At 36.7% G+C, this 16,564-nt stretch overlaps 1 protein-coding gene across 1 annotated transcript; it reads left to right on the top strand.

Moving 5' to 3' along the window:
• The first annotated feature begins 741 nt into the window (after positions 1-741).
• LOC107775579 (proline-rich receptor-like protein kinase PERK8) lies at positions 742-14,668 on the top strand. Its single transcript, XM_016595328.2, has 10 exons — positions 742-1,542; positions 3,038-3,174; positions 4,558-4,655; positions 6,332-6,663; positions 11,561-12,010; positions 12,094-12,254; positions 12,474-12,547; positions 12,634-12,778; positions 12,912-13,061; positions 14,339-14,668. Exons 1-10 carry the CDS (start codon positions 1,344-1,346, stop codon positions 14,417-14,419), a joined length of 1,827 nt encoding a protein of 608 aa, XP_016450814.2. The 5' UTR covers positions 742-1,343; the 3' UTR covers positions 14,420-14,668.
• Positions 14,669-16,564: the final 1,896 nt, after the last annotated feature.

The following is a 16,564-nucleotide window of genomic DNA, read 5'->3' as shown; positions in this document are numbered from 1 at the left end:
AAGGGGGAAGAAACATATTCTCACGTAATGTTTAGGGGTGAACCCCAAAAGTAACTATCGCTATTCTCAAATTAACTCTAACGGTTTCACATTTTCTTTTTTCATGAAAACTGTTCTTTTTATTTATTTATATAATAAATATTTTATTTAAAATAATTATCATATACAACTATTTAATATTAAAAAATTTAGGCCCCACAAATATGGGGCCTCAAGTAATTGCCTGAGCCTCAAGCAGTCGCTTGAGTTGTTTTATCATTGAGCCGCCCCTGAATCCAGTAATGATTGCTGGAGTTGTTCAGTGTGTTTGAGAGTAATTTTTTCCAAAATATACCTATGTTTAAATAGAGTGGCTAAAGTCTAATACTCCCTCTGTTTCAATGTATGTGAACTTATTTTCTTTATAGTCCATGCCAAGAAGAATAACCCCTTTTCATATTTAGAAATAATTTACTTTTATGTACTGATTTATAGCCATACAAAATATATGTACTTTATTTTACACCACAAGTTCAAAAAATTTCTTTTTTTCCTTTCTTAAAATACGTATCCAGTTAAATATGTTCAGATAAGAAATAGTTTTTTAAACCGTGGCTAAACGTTAATAGCAGGGGTAAAAAGTGGCTAATTACCGATATGATCCAAAAACGAGGGGGGAGGGGGTTTCTAACGATAGAGGAAGCTTGCACCTATAGCTACGATTCAATGTAGCAATTCTAGCAATAAATCTACCACTTTATTTAAGCTGTATTATACTGTATTACCCTTTTACTCATTTCCAAATTTGAAATTTTAGATATATCTAGCTTTACTTTCTAAACTTATCGAATTCCAGTAAAAATTTGCAGAGCTTCCCATAAATGAACAAGCAGGTAGGAATTAACATATGTCACGGCCATTATCATTTCTACTTGTAACCAATAGCCAAAACAATAAAGATATGTTTTCTCTCTCGTTTTATCGGAGTTTCAGAGGAGAAATGTTAGTGAAGTGGCTCTCACAAGAAAAATTGCCCAGCGAAATTGAATATTGTTGTCTTTTTGCACTTTGGCACCATTTCTTCTTTGCAACTTCATGGCCGGCTCCCAGTTCCCGCCAGAAAATTATTCAGAATATCCATTCAGAATATCCCAAATATACTGTAAATATTCCCCTCTACTCTTCCTCAATACCCCAGTAAATATTTTGAGACACAATTTTGTTGTCCCCAAATTTGATTTGTCCATCTTTCATTCTTATGTTTGTTTGATTATTTCATGCACTCTTTATATATTAAGTATCATTTACAAAGAAAAGAATAAGAGTGCAATTGTTGTGTGTGTTGGAAACTTGAATTGCAAGAAATGGCAGCATCAATGGGTAGCCATACAGATGGTGAGAGTCTTATAACGGGTCGTATTGTTATAGCATTAGACGCGACCAAGGATCACTTTGAGCAGGAAATCAAGCAAACAATCAATGAGATCAGAGCACAGGGTAACATTCTTCACGCGGGCGATACCATTATTGTGCTCGGGATTTTGCATAAATATCTACATCCTAGTGAGTGCCTGCCTCTCCTTTTGCAGTTACTATCTCATTTTCTATTTGAAATTGCTACTTTTTAGTGCTTGAGTTGCAGGGTGATCGCACGATTTATCTTTGACTTTTGCTAATGTTGACATCATTAATTGCCATTTGTTTCATTTGGAAGAGGGCATGAATGAGAAGAGAAAAATATTACCAATTGTAGCTACCTTTGAATCAACATGGCGTCCACGTTTTGAGGGTTGTGCTTGATAAATTTTACTCGAATTGTAAGGTTATTAATAGTTTTCTATTCCTGTGGATTTTCATAACTCTACAGATGATGATGAGTCCTCTGAACAATATGATCTAATTTTAGGCGCAACTCAAACTTTTGAAGTCATTATATCGGCCTAAAATTTTATATGTCCGATTAAAGTGAATGGACAAAATCAAGGTGATGATTAGATGTGTGACAAAACAAATTTATTTCCATTTTAAGCTTATATGGAGATGCATTCTGATTTCTGTGAAGTGACAGTTTGACCTATAAGATGCTATTTTCTCCCTTTAGGATATGTCTAACACTTTGTGCTATGGTTCTTAAAATCTATCTCCTATAAAACTCTCGGGAGAAAAGATCTGTAGGGCCTTAAAAGATGGTACGTAAAACATAAAATTCTGCAGTGGTACATGTAGAGATTGTTCATGAACTTGATGGAGTATGATGTTGATGTAGTTTATTATGCTTAATCTTGCATTTTCTGTCTTGTACACTTTATAAACTAGTTTCTTAATAATGAACAACAAATTTCTACTTTCTTCACTTGTCCATTAGTTCCATGACAATTACGCAAGGATATATCTTCTAGCATTTTCCTCTTTTTATTGCTTGCTAATGCCTTATAGAAGCTTTCAATTTTCACCATTTCCCGTTCACCAAAATGAACTTTCCGTTTTGATAGCTAATGGGTTCAACTAGAATGTTTTTTGTCATCAAGAATTGGTTCTTGTTTATCGCTGCTAAGTTATGACCAAAGTCACTTTAGTGGGGACTCATATTTTTTGGTTCACGAAAGCTTACAACTCCAGTAGTACTACGCATGATTCCTCTTTCCTGTGACTGTTGAAGTGCATATAAGGAATACATAGTTTCTACATATTATGCCATTTTTATGGTCAAGGGGGAACTGTGGTAGACCAGTATTAGCTGAATAATTACATGCGAGCAGAGGCGGATTCAAGATTTAACTTCTATGGGTTCAGCTTTTAAAGTTTTTAGCATTCAACACATTATATTTTTAAAGTTATGGGTTTATATCTACTATTTTTGCAATTTTAATGAATTTTTATATATAAATTTTTACTCCGCGTCAAAAGTTTTGTGTTCAATTGAACTCGGTATTAGTACAATACATACGCCCCTGTGTGCGATTGACCACTATATCATTGCTCATGTCTTTAGCTGACTTCTTATCTTGTATGTTATACATCCTTACAGTATGGGTTGCTCACTCATTTTTGTGCGCAGTGGGTTATCAAATGGAAGCAGAGCCACTGTCCATTTTTGGAACTCACAAACGTGAAATTGAAAAAGAGGTAACAAAGAAGGTTGATACATATGTGAACATGCTCATGCAAAGTGCCCAAGACTGTGAAGGTGAAGGGGTAATATATACAACTTAAGACTCATAATAGCTCTGTACTGCAAGCAACTGCTAATTGATATATCTTAGAATGTGGCTAGAAGTATCAATAGAAGCCACCCTTATGAAAATTCTGGAAATTTTTACTTCCCACTGGCCTAGCAAGTTTGCTTCACTCTGGAGGCATGTGGTTGAGTTTGACCTACTACATTACAGTCTTTTGGAGTTTGTTCATATCCGTGTGTTAGCATATCAATAAAATTTCAAAAATAATCTGATGCAGTACAGATTAGCTTTTGAAAAAATTAATTTTCAGATGTTCACAATAGGAGTAGACATTACAGCTCCCAAAGTATTTGAACTTGGTTTAGAAACTGCCTTGTTATATTGTCTTAACCTCAATTATATAGGGGGGACAACGCCCACATAGAGCCCAGTTACATAAGGAAAACGGCAATTAAATGAAAGTGCAAAAGAATGTTAATCACCGGTGGTTCATCAACATATAAACTGGAGTCCACCTTAATAAAAATCACACTCTAACACTGATTCAGCCTGTAGGATTTATGAATCTTGAAGTAAAGTAACTGAAATAAAGAGTGGCATAGTAGCAGAAATAGAAAGATGATCGTCCCTTCCAGATTTGATAAGACAATATCAAAAAAGCAGTTTATATAGTTTGTATCATCCCTTGCTTAATTCGTTTATAATTTGAGAGCTATTATCTTACAAGGCAGATGATATGAGCTGCCCGCATTCTATATATATTGAGGTTTCTCCAAAATAATATTCTTAGGATATCCATGGGTTCTTCCTTTATCCAGCCATGCGGAATATCTTTGAATTCCATGATCTTCTTGGAATGGTCTTCTTATTAGCGTGCAGCTGTAAGCAGCTAATTTACAATTCTGGGGCAGAGAGAGAGAGAGAGCTATTATCTTACAAGGCAGATGATATGAGCTGCCCGCATTCTATATATATTGAGGTTTCTCAAAATAATATTCTTAGGATATCCATGGGTTCTTCCTTTATCCAGCCAGGCGGAATATCTTTGAATTCCATGATCTTCTTGGAATGGTCTTCTTATTAGCGTGCAGCTGTAAGCAGCTAATTTACAATTCTGGGGCAGAGAGAGAGAGAGAGAGAGAGAGAGAGAGAGAGAGAGAGAGAGAGAGAGAGAGAGAGAGAGAGAGAGAGAGAGACTATATACATCTGTGGAGGCAAGTGAAGGGCATCAACTGGATGGAGTAGCATTTTGATTGAATGCCCAAGCTATTCTTTTACTTGTCTTTCTAGCTATGTCATCTCATTATATTTCTGTCCAATGAAATGCATTTTATTTCTTATATATATTTATATCCCTTTAATTTTGTTCTTACTACAAATTACTATAAATTGTGCTTAGGTTGACATTGAAGTCAAAATTACTGCTGGGACTCCAGTAAGGAAGGTGGTTGTACAAGAGGTGATAACTATCGATGCGGCATGTGTTGTACTAGATAGGTATGTTCTCTGATGTTACCATGGTAATTCCAGTTCTTGTAGTTCGCATGACGTCTCTTTCATTGGGAGCTAAAGTATACTGAGACTTGAACCAACAATAAATTAGTCGTAAAATGCAGAAGACAACAAATGCTACATAAAAACCTCCTCTTTTCTAATAGGCTTTTAAACAAGATGGAGAAATAAACATGGCAAAGAGCAAAGAGTTTCTGGTCTCAGTGTTGCTACCATGTTATGACAACATTGCAATGTGGTTGGTCCATTGAAAAGGAATCCATCCCTCACATCATGAGGCCAATTCATAATCTGAATAAGTAAATAAATATATCTCTTCCTATCTGCCAAAATATAAAGATCAGTTGGAACCTTAACTAGTATGCAAACATAGCATCTTTGCTCAGATTAGGTTTTTAACTCTTCCTTAAAGAACTTATTGATAATTTTCACTTAAGGAACTATTTGAACGGAATTTTGTTGTATTGTTTATTGAGTAGCTTTGATTTTGGTCCACCAGTATTTAAGGGATACACATGGATCTTCAGAGAATTGGCATGGACCCTTGTTTGGAGTTTTCTTCTACATTGCTTTTGTCACAAGATGCTCCGCCTTTGTTTACCCTGTTTCTCTACTTTTTCTCTCATTAAAAATGCATGGATAAGTCTATACCTGTTAGTCATAAAGCTGATTTGTAGAATTGGAATTTTACTCTGTATAGACTATTATGTTTAATGTTTGCGCATTGATTATTAATATTGTGTGATTGCAATACATTTTGTTGCTTATTGTGGTTGGAACATTAGGCTTCTGTTTGCAGTGATTTTGCTCCTTAGTTAGAAGAAGAGAAAAGGGAAGTTATTAATTTAAAAACTTTCTTAAAGCTTGGTTTTATTGAAAGGAAAGGAACATGAGAGAATTTCTCAACTTGAAGAGATAAAATTAGCCACTAAGTTGCTTGATGCTTAGTGGTACTCGCTAAAAAAACATGAAGAGGAAATGTAACTTTTAAAGTCCATGAAACTAGTCCCTCGACTTGCTGATGGGATCATGAATATTGTGGTTTCATGAAGATAACAGCAAATTTAAGCTATTGAACTAAAAAACTACATGACATCCACAATATGCATGCATGTACGAAAAGGTCTTGCCGCTATTAAGTAGAGCTGGGTCGATGCACTTTCCCTCAGTCCAAGGTAGGTTTTTGTTTGTTCCATATCTGGTGCTTCTGATGTTGATTTCTGAGCTTCGTAACTACTGTCTGATACAAACAGAAGCGCATAAATCTAAAGCTCTATGATTTTATCAAAGGTGGAACAATGTCTTGCAAGACTTCTTCTCTCATTTGACTCGAGAAAAAACATGTATTTTCTATTTGCTACCAGAAAGTCAGCACTTATCCTTGAGAATTCAGCCTCCCTGGTTAAATCTATATTGATGTGCTTCCAACTTTGGATCTATGAAAAACCATGTCCGCATTTTTGTAGTTGTTACAAGGAAGTCAGTACTTATCTTTCAAAAGTAAGCCTCTTGGATTAATTTTTATGTCATCATCTGCTTCCTACTTTGGATCAATGGTTTATATGTTTATTGCCTCTATATTGCTGATAGAATCTCATGTTTGTTTGACTCTATGACATTGTTTTCTATTCTCTAATTATGACAAGGTTAAACCCTTACAGGTACCTCAGGCGGGATTTGACGTATTACCTTAAACACATACCTTGCAAAGTTGCATTAATTAGTGATAACTTGTTTGTGAAGTTTATGAGACCTTATTCCATAATTGATGCGGACAGCATTGAGAATAAGTTATACTTTTCTTTGTCCAAGCAAGTACCCTTGGCACCTCCTCCGACTGAAGAGAACACAGAGCAGTCTGTTATTTCAATGAACTACTCAGGTTCCGTGGAAAGCTCCGAAATTGCAAACAATGAAATGGTGACATACGAACAACAGGAGAATAGCACTTCACTCGAAGATTTTAGTGCCAATCCTATGCAAGAAAGATCAGGTGTGCTAGCATGATGATAATTGTGAGAATGCACGACAGAAAAATCTATTATTGATGTTAATTGTAATACAATGAACTCTATTTATAAGTACACATAATATATAACCTACTTTTATTACATACGGGACTAGGACTAATTACATATATATTCACATAGCTATTCTAACACTCCCCTCAAGATGGTGCATACAAATCATATGTACCGAGTTTGTTACATATATAACTAATACGATGACCGGTGAGGGACTTGGTGAAAATATTTGCAAGCTGATCATTCGGCTTCACAAATTTTGTAGTAATATCTCTTGAGAGTATCATTTCTCTGACGAAGTGACAGTCAATCTCAATATGTTTAGTTCTCTCATGGAACACCGGATTCAATGCAATATGAAGGGCAGCTTGATTATCACACACAAGTTCTATTTGGCTGATTTCACCAAATTTCAAACTCCTTGAGCAATTATTTGATCCAAACTAGCTCACATGTTGCCATAGCCATTGCTCAATATTCTGCTTCTGCACTAGACCGAGAAACGACATTCTGTTTCTTGCTCTTCCTGGACACCAAGTTACCTCTTACTAAAACATAATATCCAGACGTATAACGTCTATCAGAAGGTAATCCTGCCCAATCAACATCTGAGTATCCAACAATATGCTCATGGCCTCGATCTTCAAATGATAGTCCTTTGCCTGGAGTTGATTTTATATACCGAAGAATGCGGACAACTGCATCCAATGACTATCACAGGGAGAATTCATAAACTGGCTCACAACACTCACAGGAAAGGAAATGTCAGGTCTGGTCACTGTAAGGTAATTTACTTTACCCATCGGCCGCCTATATCTTGCAGGATCGCTAAGTGGCCCCCCTGTCCTGGTAGAAGTTTAGAATTTGGATCCATAAGAGTGTCAACAAGTCTACAGCCTGTCATTCCTGTCTCCTCAAGAATGTCCAAGTCATACCTCTGTTGTGAGATCACAATACCTGAGCTAGACTGAGTGACCTCAATACCCAAAAATACTTTAATCTGCCCAGATCCTTAGTCTGAAAGTGTTGAAAGAGATGTTGCTTCAACTTAGTAATACCATCCTGATCATTGCGGGTAATAACAATATCGTCAACATAAACTACCAGATAAATAAAGAGATTTGAAGCAGAATGCCGATAAAACACAAAGTGATTAGCTTCACTACGCGTCATGCCAAACTCCTGAATAACTGTGCTGAACTTACCAAACCAGGCTCGAGGAGACTGCTTTAGACCATAGAGTGACCGGCGCAACCGACAAACAAGACTACCAGACTCCCCCTGAGCAACAAAACTAGGTGATTGCTCCATTTAAACTTCATCCTCAAGGTCACCGTGAAGAAAAACGTTCTTAATGTCCAACAAAGAGGCCAATGGCGAATAACAGCCATGTATAGAAAAAGGCGTACTAATGCTATTTTAGCCACGGGAGAGAAAGTATCACGGTAATCGAGCCCAAATATATGAGTATACCCTTTGGCAACAAGACGAGCCTAAAGTCGATCAACCTGGCCATCTGGACCAACTTTGACTGCATACACCACACCCAACGACAACCAACAGTAGATTTGCCTGATGGCAGAGGAACAAACTCCTAAGTACCACTTGTATGTAAAGCAGACATCTCGTCAACCATAGCATGTCTCTATCCTGGACGAGACAATGCTTCACCTATAGACTTAGGGATGGAAACAGAGAAGAAAAAAGATACAAAAACATAATGGGGTGATGACAGACGATGAAAACTTAAACCGACATAATTGGGATTATGATTAAGTGTGGTCCGTATACCTTTCCGAAGTACAATCGGCCGACTAGGAGGAGACAAGTCCGCAGTAGCAGCAGGGTCAGGTGCAGGACGTGAATTAGCTGGGCCTGATGCTGGGCGCGGACAACGATGATAAGGCAAGAGTGGTGTTCCTGAGGCTGGGGATCTAGGATGAGTAACACTAGATTCCTAAACGGTTGGTAATTGTAAGACTTTTGTGGTTGAGAATATAGGATGAGCTATAGATGGTGGGGCTGGAGCTAGAGTTCGGGCTGTAGCCTATGATGGAGCCATGGAGGAAGGTGAAGGGGAAATAGTGACTGAATCTCCAAAAGATGAAACTGGTAGCACCTCAGAAATGTCTAAGTGATCACCTAGGCCTGTGAAGTATGACTGAGTTTCAAAGAAGGTAACATCAACAGACATAAGGCACCGCTGGTGGTCAAGTGAGTAGCATCGATACCCCTTTTGCGTTCTCGAGTAACCTAGAAATACACACTTAAGAGCACGAGTAGCTAACTTATTTTTTCTTGGAGTAAGGTTATGAACAAAACATGTGCTCCCAAAGACACGAGGTGAAAGAGAGAACAAGGGTGAGTGAGGAAACAACACAGAGAATGGAACTTGATTCTGGATAGCTGAGGATGACATACGATTAATAAGATAACAAGATGTGAGAACTGCATCCCCAAAAACGCAACGGAACATAAGATTATATGAGTAGACAGTCTCAATGAGATGCCTATTCTTCCTTTCCGCTATCCCATTTCATTGAGATGTATATGGATAATATGTTTGATGAATGATCCCATGAGAGTTCATAAACTGCTGAAATTGAGAAGACAAATACTCTAGGGCATTATCACTACGAAATGTGCGGATAGAAACCCCAAATTCATTTTGGATTTCAGCGTGGAATGTCTGAAAAATAGAAAATAACTCGGATCGATTTTGCATCAAGAATATCCAAGTGCACCTAGAATAATCATCAATGAAACTAACAAAGTAGCGGAATCCCAAGGTAGAACTGACCTGACTAGGACCCCAAACATCTGCATGGACTAAAGTGAAAGGTGACTCTGCTCGATTATCAGGACGCCGAGGGAAATAGGAGCGGGTATGCTTACCGAGCTGACATGACTCACACTTTAGAGTAGTCAAATGAGACAAACCAGGTACCATTTTCTTAAGTTTTGACAAACTGGTATGTCCCAACTGTTTATGTAATAAATCTGGTGAACAGTAACAGAACAAGCTGTTGAATCAGATGCACTTGAATCAATGACCCAAAAATCGGAGGATGAAGATTGGGAAATACAAGTCACGCTAGTACATGTTTGAACAACAAAAGCTGTCTCTGAAGATGTCTGTTTACATGCTTTGTACTAAAGGAACTCAATATAATCTGGTAGAGAAACCATCCAACTATTCATAGTATTGGATCCCATTTCGCTACAATTAATTTCTCAAATTCTTGATTAAAAGTTGTAGGGTTAACTTGAAATAGTAGAAATCAGTAACTCCTGCGGGAAAACTGGAGAAATATCTAGGCAAATACTATTCACAGCAGAGAAAAAGGACACTATTTACGCCAGAAAACACTGTTCACGCCGGACAATTCCAAAGTTGTCGGAATCTGTCGGAAATAGTACTGCTGGACTCGGAATTGCTGTGCGAGTAAGCTGCCCTAAAGGAAGTTTGTCAGAATCTGGCTGGATGGAGTCTCACACGCCCGGTGCGTGCATAGATCTCGCCAGAAAATTTCCAGTCTGCCCTGTGCGTGGGTAGGAATTTTACGGTGGGGTTTTCTGGGGTTTGGTTGCGGGACTACAATGGACCTTGTGGTGGTGTTGGTTTGTGCACACCACTGATAAATAGTGACTTTGACGCAAACAACAACTTATGTCACCGGAAAATTGCACGGTGACTGAGTTCTTTTTTCCGGATGTCACTGGAATGATGCAATGTGATCTTTTCTCACTGATGCTATGATACCATGTGAGAATGCACGGGAGAAAAATCTATTATTGATGTTAATTGTAATACAATAAACCCTATTTATAAGTACACATAATACATAACCTACTCCTATTACATATGGGACTAGGACTAATTACATATATATTCACATAGCTGTTCTAACAATAATTTTAAAAGAAATGCAGCCATTTGGGTACTATTAGCCATGTCTTTTGATATCAGTGGCATGTGTATATCATTAACCTTGTTTAGTTAGATTTTTCCTTCTTTTTCTCAGATATCCTTTAAGGGACAAGTAAAACAACTCATTTATTCTAATGTTAACAAGTAGGCCTATACGCCGTACCCCTGAATGAACAAAAAAAAAGCATGATATTTTTAAAATTCTAGCATAAAATCTTGCTGCTGTTGTTACAAAACTTCATTATGACACTCATGCTCACATGAAACAAATATTACCGTAGTGAAGTAATTCCTTGTTGTGTGGGTTGAAAGGTATCTCCAAGCCTTGTTTGATTCTATATTATTGTTCATGGATACTAATTCTGGTTGTAAAATTAGCTGGTTCTTCATTTTTTGGGAAAATGGATTATTGTTCTTGCATATGAACTACTCATTAAGAATTTGGTAATTCATCGGCTTTTGGTAATGGTTCGTGTGCTGGTAACTTTAAGTTGCGGCAGTGCAGTGACATCCGACTTTGAGGGTTCGTAGTCCTTTTCTGGTTTGAGTCCTGCTCAACTTAGTAGGGAGAGGTCAGAAGAGGAATTCTCAACGATATCTTCCCTTTCAGTTTTCATGGTTTTAAAAGACCTTCTGTTTTCTGAAAAGTTTGTAGTTCTTTTGTAGTTTGGATTCCTACTCAACATAGTAGGGAAGAGATAAGAAGAGGAATACTAAGAAATATCTTTCCTTACAGTTTTCATGAGTTTAAAACGGGCTTTTTCTGTTTTCGGTGTTTTTAAACTAGTTGAATTATATAAATCTGTTATAGTATTGGTCTCCTTGATGTTGATGAAAGATGTAACAATCTCTAGTGTAAAACTGTAAGGCATTTGATACAGAGTAGGGAATCGTCTCCTGTCCTTCGCGCTTTAATTGTTTAAAAATTTTAACAGGTAGGTCTGCCAGAGAGGAAATGAAGCATTCAATTCCTCCTGTTATTCAGAAAGAACAAAAACCACCGACATCAAGGAAATCCTCTAATACACCATTTCTTTGTATTGCTTGTGGAGCAAAGACAGAACTATATATCAAGGATTCAATGAGATTCAGTTTCTCAGAGATACAGCTGGCAACAGATGATTTTTCGAAGGATAATTTGCTTGGAGAAGGTGGATATGGTCATGTATATAAAGGTCGGTTAAAAGATGGTCAGGTCATTGCTGCAAAGGTGCGGAAGGAAGCAAGTACACAAGGGTTTTCCGAGTTTCATTCTGAAGTTTATGTTTTGAGCTTTGCACGTCACAGAAACATTGTGATGCTTTTGGGTTATTGCTGCAAGGAAAATGTTAACATCTTGGTCTATGAATACATCTGCAATAATTCTCTCGAGTGGCACTTATTTGGTACGTATTATTATGATAGTCAAATATTGGTCCAGCAACATAAAGCGCAAGATAAATAGTTATTTGGGGTAATATCTTGGCAGAGAATACAGAAAATGTCCTTGACTGGCACCGCAGATATGCTATTGCCATTGGCACTGCAAAGGGCTTGCGTTTTCTGCATGAAGAATGTCGTGGAGGTCCAATTATTCATCGTGACCTGAGGCCGAGCAATATACTACTCACTCATGACTTTGTTCCCATGGTACATCTACACATTTTGATTCGCCCACATAGAAAAACTATTAGTATTGTTAGACTAAATAGAATGAGCAGATAATTTGTAGTTACCACATTCGTCCCCCTCTTGTCCCCCTGCTTCTGTTCCTCCAAGCTGGACTGAGACCTGAATAAAAACACTTGGGAAGCTAATACTAATTCCATTCTTCATATGGATAATTCTGTTTGTTTTCATTTGTCATAGATAGGTGACTTTGGCCTGGCTAAGTGGAAGACAGACGAGGATAAGATTTACACGAGGATACTTGGCTCATTGGGGTGTGAGCAATTCCTATACTTCATTGCATACATAGATGACAACTTTGAGTCAGATATTCACCAAAAGCTTTGCTTGCTTCATGCAGATATCTTGCTCCTGAATATGCTGAAAACGGCATTGTGTCTGTAAGAACAGATGTCTATTCATTTGGCATTGTTCTTATACAATTAATTTCAGGACGCAAAGCCGTAGATTCAGTGAGAGAGGGCCATCACTCCCTTAGACAATGGGTATGTTCTCTGGGCTTTCGTTACTTGGGATCACAGTCAGATTCGGTTCCTTCAAAGATCTAGCTAGATTAGGGAACTTTCATTTCAAAATTTGAGTGCAATTTAACGGGAAGTTGATCTTTCGCATTTTCAGGCAATTCCACTCATTAAAAGGCTTGCATTGCATGAGCTCATCGATCCTCGCATAGGTGACTCTTATGACACATATGAAGTGTACCACATGGCTAGAACAGCATTCATGTGTGTGCAGAATGACCCTGAACTGCGCCCATCAATGGGAGAGGTAAATTTTGTTAATTTATGAAGTTAATTTGTTGATGAACTGCTTAGTAATAGAAGAACACTGAACATATCATCAGCCTATCAATCCATGTCAAAGATATTATTCTTTTCGTTTTTAAGTTTCATATATTGGTTCATATTTATTCTCTTCATAATATTCCTTATGCAACATTCAAGAAGCATATACAAAAACATTCAGGATTCTTCATTTGAAATACGGCCACTATTATAACTGTGAAGCAGTAGTATGCAACACAGTAGTGATATTTTTGAACATCAGAAATCAGAAGTCAATCTATTGTCTTAATTTGGACTTAAAAAAACTTTGTTGTTGCTTTATGATTGCTCTCCAGGACAAGGTTGTGCCTGTTAAGTATCATGTTGTATTTTCTTCAACCTCTACTTGATAGTCTTTTTTGTTAGTCCATTTTGAGTATCGGCTTCCGTGATTTGATGATGTACAAGCTATAGAGAGATTGCTTTCACCAGTCTGTTTTATCCCAGTTTCCTAAAAGAAGGATGAATTGCCATGTTATTCTAGTTTGACTTAAGGGAGCACCTCTCTTTGGAGAATTTGGTGCACCCAGTTAAGTTCACTGACTGCACTTTGGAAATTGGGAGCTGGAATTTTCATCTTTATTGTTGTCTAGCAATTTGCATTCCGTACTCTGCTTCTTGATAGTGTGCAGCTCAACATCTTATTGCTCATAAGGCGCCAAAATGCATATAGTTTCATGTCAGTGGTGGAACCAGGATTTTTACTAAGGGGAGTGAAAAGAAAAAAAAGTAAACACATGAAGAAGCCAAGGGGATTTAACAATATAGTAATGCACACATTATTATTTTTACCTATCTACACAGTGTAATTTCCAACGAAGGGTTGTCACCTTGGATAAAAGTGGTTCCGCCACTGTTTCACACTATCATATTGATTTGGTGATAAACTGACCAAGAACTAACTTTCAGGCCATTTGTCATAGCCAAAAACCTGTGAAAAAAATTCTTGATTATGAATCTAAATAAGGCTGGAGAAGTGAAAGGAAAGCAGGTTTTTCTTGGGGGAGGGGGGCGTTAGTGTTGGAAGCTACTTTATAGAAGAGAAAGAACTAATTGATTATACCTGAACTCTACTCTTCTTTAACCATAATAACTTAATTTTGGTAATGCAGTAACCTAATGCATACGACACAAATCTTGCTTGCTGAATATGGATGGATTATCTTATTTTGTGATTTTACTCTTAAGTGATGAACTGGCTGGTTGCAAACACGAATGCAGGTTTTGCGTCTTCTTCAAGGGGAGTTGGAGCATCTCCACCAGATCGTGGAGCAGTTCATTCCACATTTTATTAGTAAATAGAAATGTGATCAATCATGTTATGTTTAATTTGTTGCTGCAACTTTCTTGGAATGTTTTACATTTCTGTGCCCGGGGTAGGAAAAAGAGGTTTCCCGATCCTAACAAATTCACAATTGAAGGACAGAGTCCCTTCCTCTATGTAATCATCTAAACATTTGAGAATCATTCTGATGAATTTGGCTGCTCAACTGTGTAGCTTACTCGATTCAGAATGTAACCAGTTCCTGTTGAATTTTTTTTTAGCTTTTCTGCGCGTTTTATGTGCCTATGGTGTTCCATGTTATCCAAAAGGGTAAATTAGCTTTCATAAGCTACGGATTATTTAGTTATGGCATGCTTATCGTAGGTTGAACAATGCCAAGGTACATTGAACTTATAGCATTTTTCTCCTAATAGTAATATTTATTCGCTAAATACATGCATTTATTCAAGTGTTTGTTAAATTGGAACTGAATGTTTGAGTCAGGCCTCTCTATAAAAGCATCCCTATATAACAATACTTCTCTATAAAAGTCAAACTTTTTCGGAATCAATATTTATGTTATGTTATAATATATGTTCTCTATAACAACATTTTGTTATAATATTCAAAAATATTTGAAACAAACGAAACTGTTATAGAGAGATTTGAGTGTATATAGAGTTGAAATAAAATGTTGAATATATGTAACTAGTTTGAAGAGAAATGCAATTAACTTACGATTTGTAGATATGTGGGTGGATATTCGAGGTAAGTACACGTACGTCCAGGTGTGGAAACTTTAGTCGAATCATTCAAAAAGGTAGTAGCCTATTCCTACTGTAATGCGGTCTACGATAGTTGAAATGCCAGCCGATGAAGTACATGATTGCAATTTGCAATTCTATTTTAGAAATATCTGTACATTTGGTAATATATTATTGAGGGGGAAAATAAGAGACCGCCATCTCTTGCGGTGGTCTTAATTCCATGTAGAATGAATTATTTATTCTTTTTGAATGGAACTTTTGTTACGAAATGTTGTTCTGCCAAAAGAAATGGCATTCTTTATCGTAATTATAGAAGTACCTAGCAAATATTGGATGAGTCTATGTTTGTATAATCACAAGATTAAGGTATGAGCTGCCAATCTTACTGTATTAACTTTTGCTCCTTCAGTTCTACTCTTAATTTGTAGCTGTTTAAGTCCCTAGTTAAACGCTTTCCCAAGTCAAGCCTCTTGAATTTTGATAACAATATTTCACCATAAATTAAGCTATTCCATTAGTTTATTTTTCAAACATTGACCAAAAGCAAAAGGGGAACATCTTGTTGGAGACATTAAAAGTTAAAACCATATCATATTTTAAGAATATGTTCATGTACATATTGAAATCTAAATTTAACTAGTGCAATATTTTAATTTGACAACGAAATAAGATAAAATAAATATAAGAAGTAATTTCCAAGAAGAAAACAATTGAAAGTATCAGAGGGCCGTGGGTGCTCAAGATTAGAAAACATCCTCAAGAAAAAAAATATAGCATTAGAGAGGACGGAAGTAGAAAACCATTCTATTTATCTACCACCAAAAGATTACGGCGGAGCAATAAGTATTCTCCATCCTTAATAGAGTTTCAAATTCTCGCCCCTGAAAATTAAATTGTCTTTGGTAACAGGGAGTACTTATTAATTTGGATTTCCCTATGCAAATCCAAATTAATCGGGCTCCAAAGCAGGAACTAAATACCAAATAAAAAATGCCTAGTTATCTAAATTATTGCTGCAAAACATTCTTAAGATAGTAAAAATAATTGTTCTTAATTGGAAGGGACAGTAATGGAAACAACATCAAAGTTGTAACATGTACTAATAGTATTTTGCTTTTATCCTAAGTCTCATATGCCAGTTAATACTTTAGACATTACTTTTTGCGAAGAACAAAAGCCGTCATCCAAATTCCAAATTGATAAGGTCAAAAAAATAATTATGGAAAGACTTAAAAAGACAAATTCAAGATAGTGATGTCAAGTAGAAGTTGAATTTTCTGAGTCTCTAAAAAGCAATTTTCCAGATATCCAAGCAAAACCAGCTAACCACAGAATATGCCTCTACTTTGTTTCCTGTCAATTTTTGTATTATTTCATTTCCGCAATACGTGAAGCTGATTATTTCATCTTTCACGC

Source organism: Nicotiana tabacum, chromosome 12 (genome assembly GCF_000715075.1).
Source record: "Nicotiana tabacum cultivar K326 chromosome 12, ASM71507v2, whole genome shotgun sequence".
Taxonomy (NCBI): Eukaryota; Viridiplantae; Streptophyta; class Magnoliopsida; order Solanales; family Solanaceae; genus Nicotiana; species Nicotiana tabacum.
This window is presented reverse-complemented; position numbering and strand designations above follow the sequence as displayed.

Bases quoted from the DNA above. Each gene is read 5' to 3' on its own strand.
- LOC107775579 (XM_016595328.2), top strand. From the start codon at position 1,344: ATGGCAGCATCAATGGGTAGCCATACAGATGGTGAGAGTCTTATAACG. The intron at 1,543-3,037 runs GTGAGTGCCTGC...TTTTGTGCGCAG, and splicing joins GCATAAATATCTACATCCTA to TGGGTTATCAAATGGAAGCA. The intron at 12,255-12,473 runs GTACATCTACAC...CATTTGTCATAG, and splicing joins CTCATGACTTTGTTCCCATG to ATAGGTGACTTTGGCCTGGC.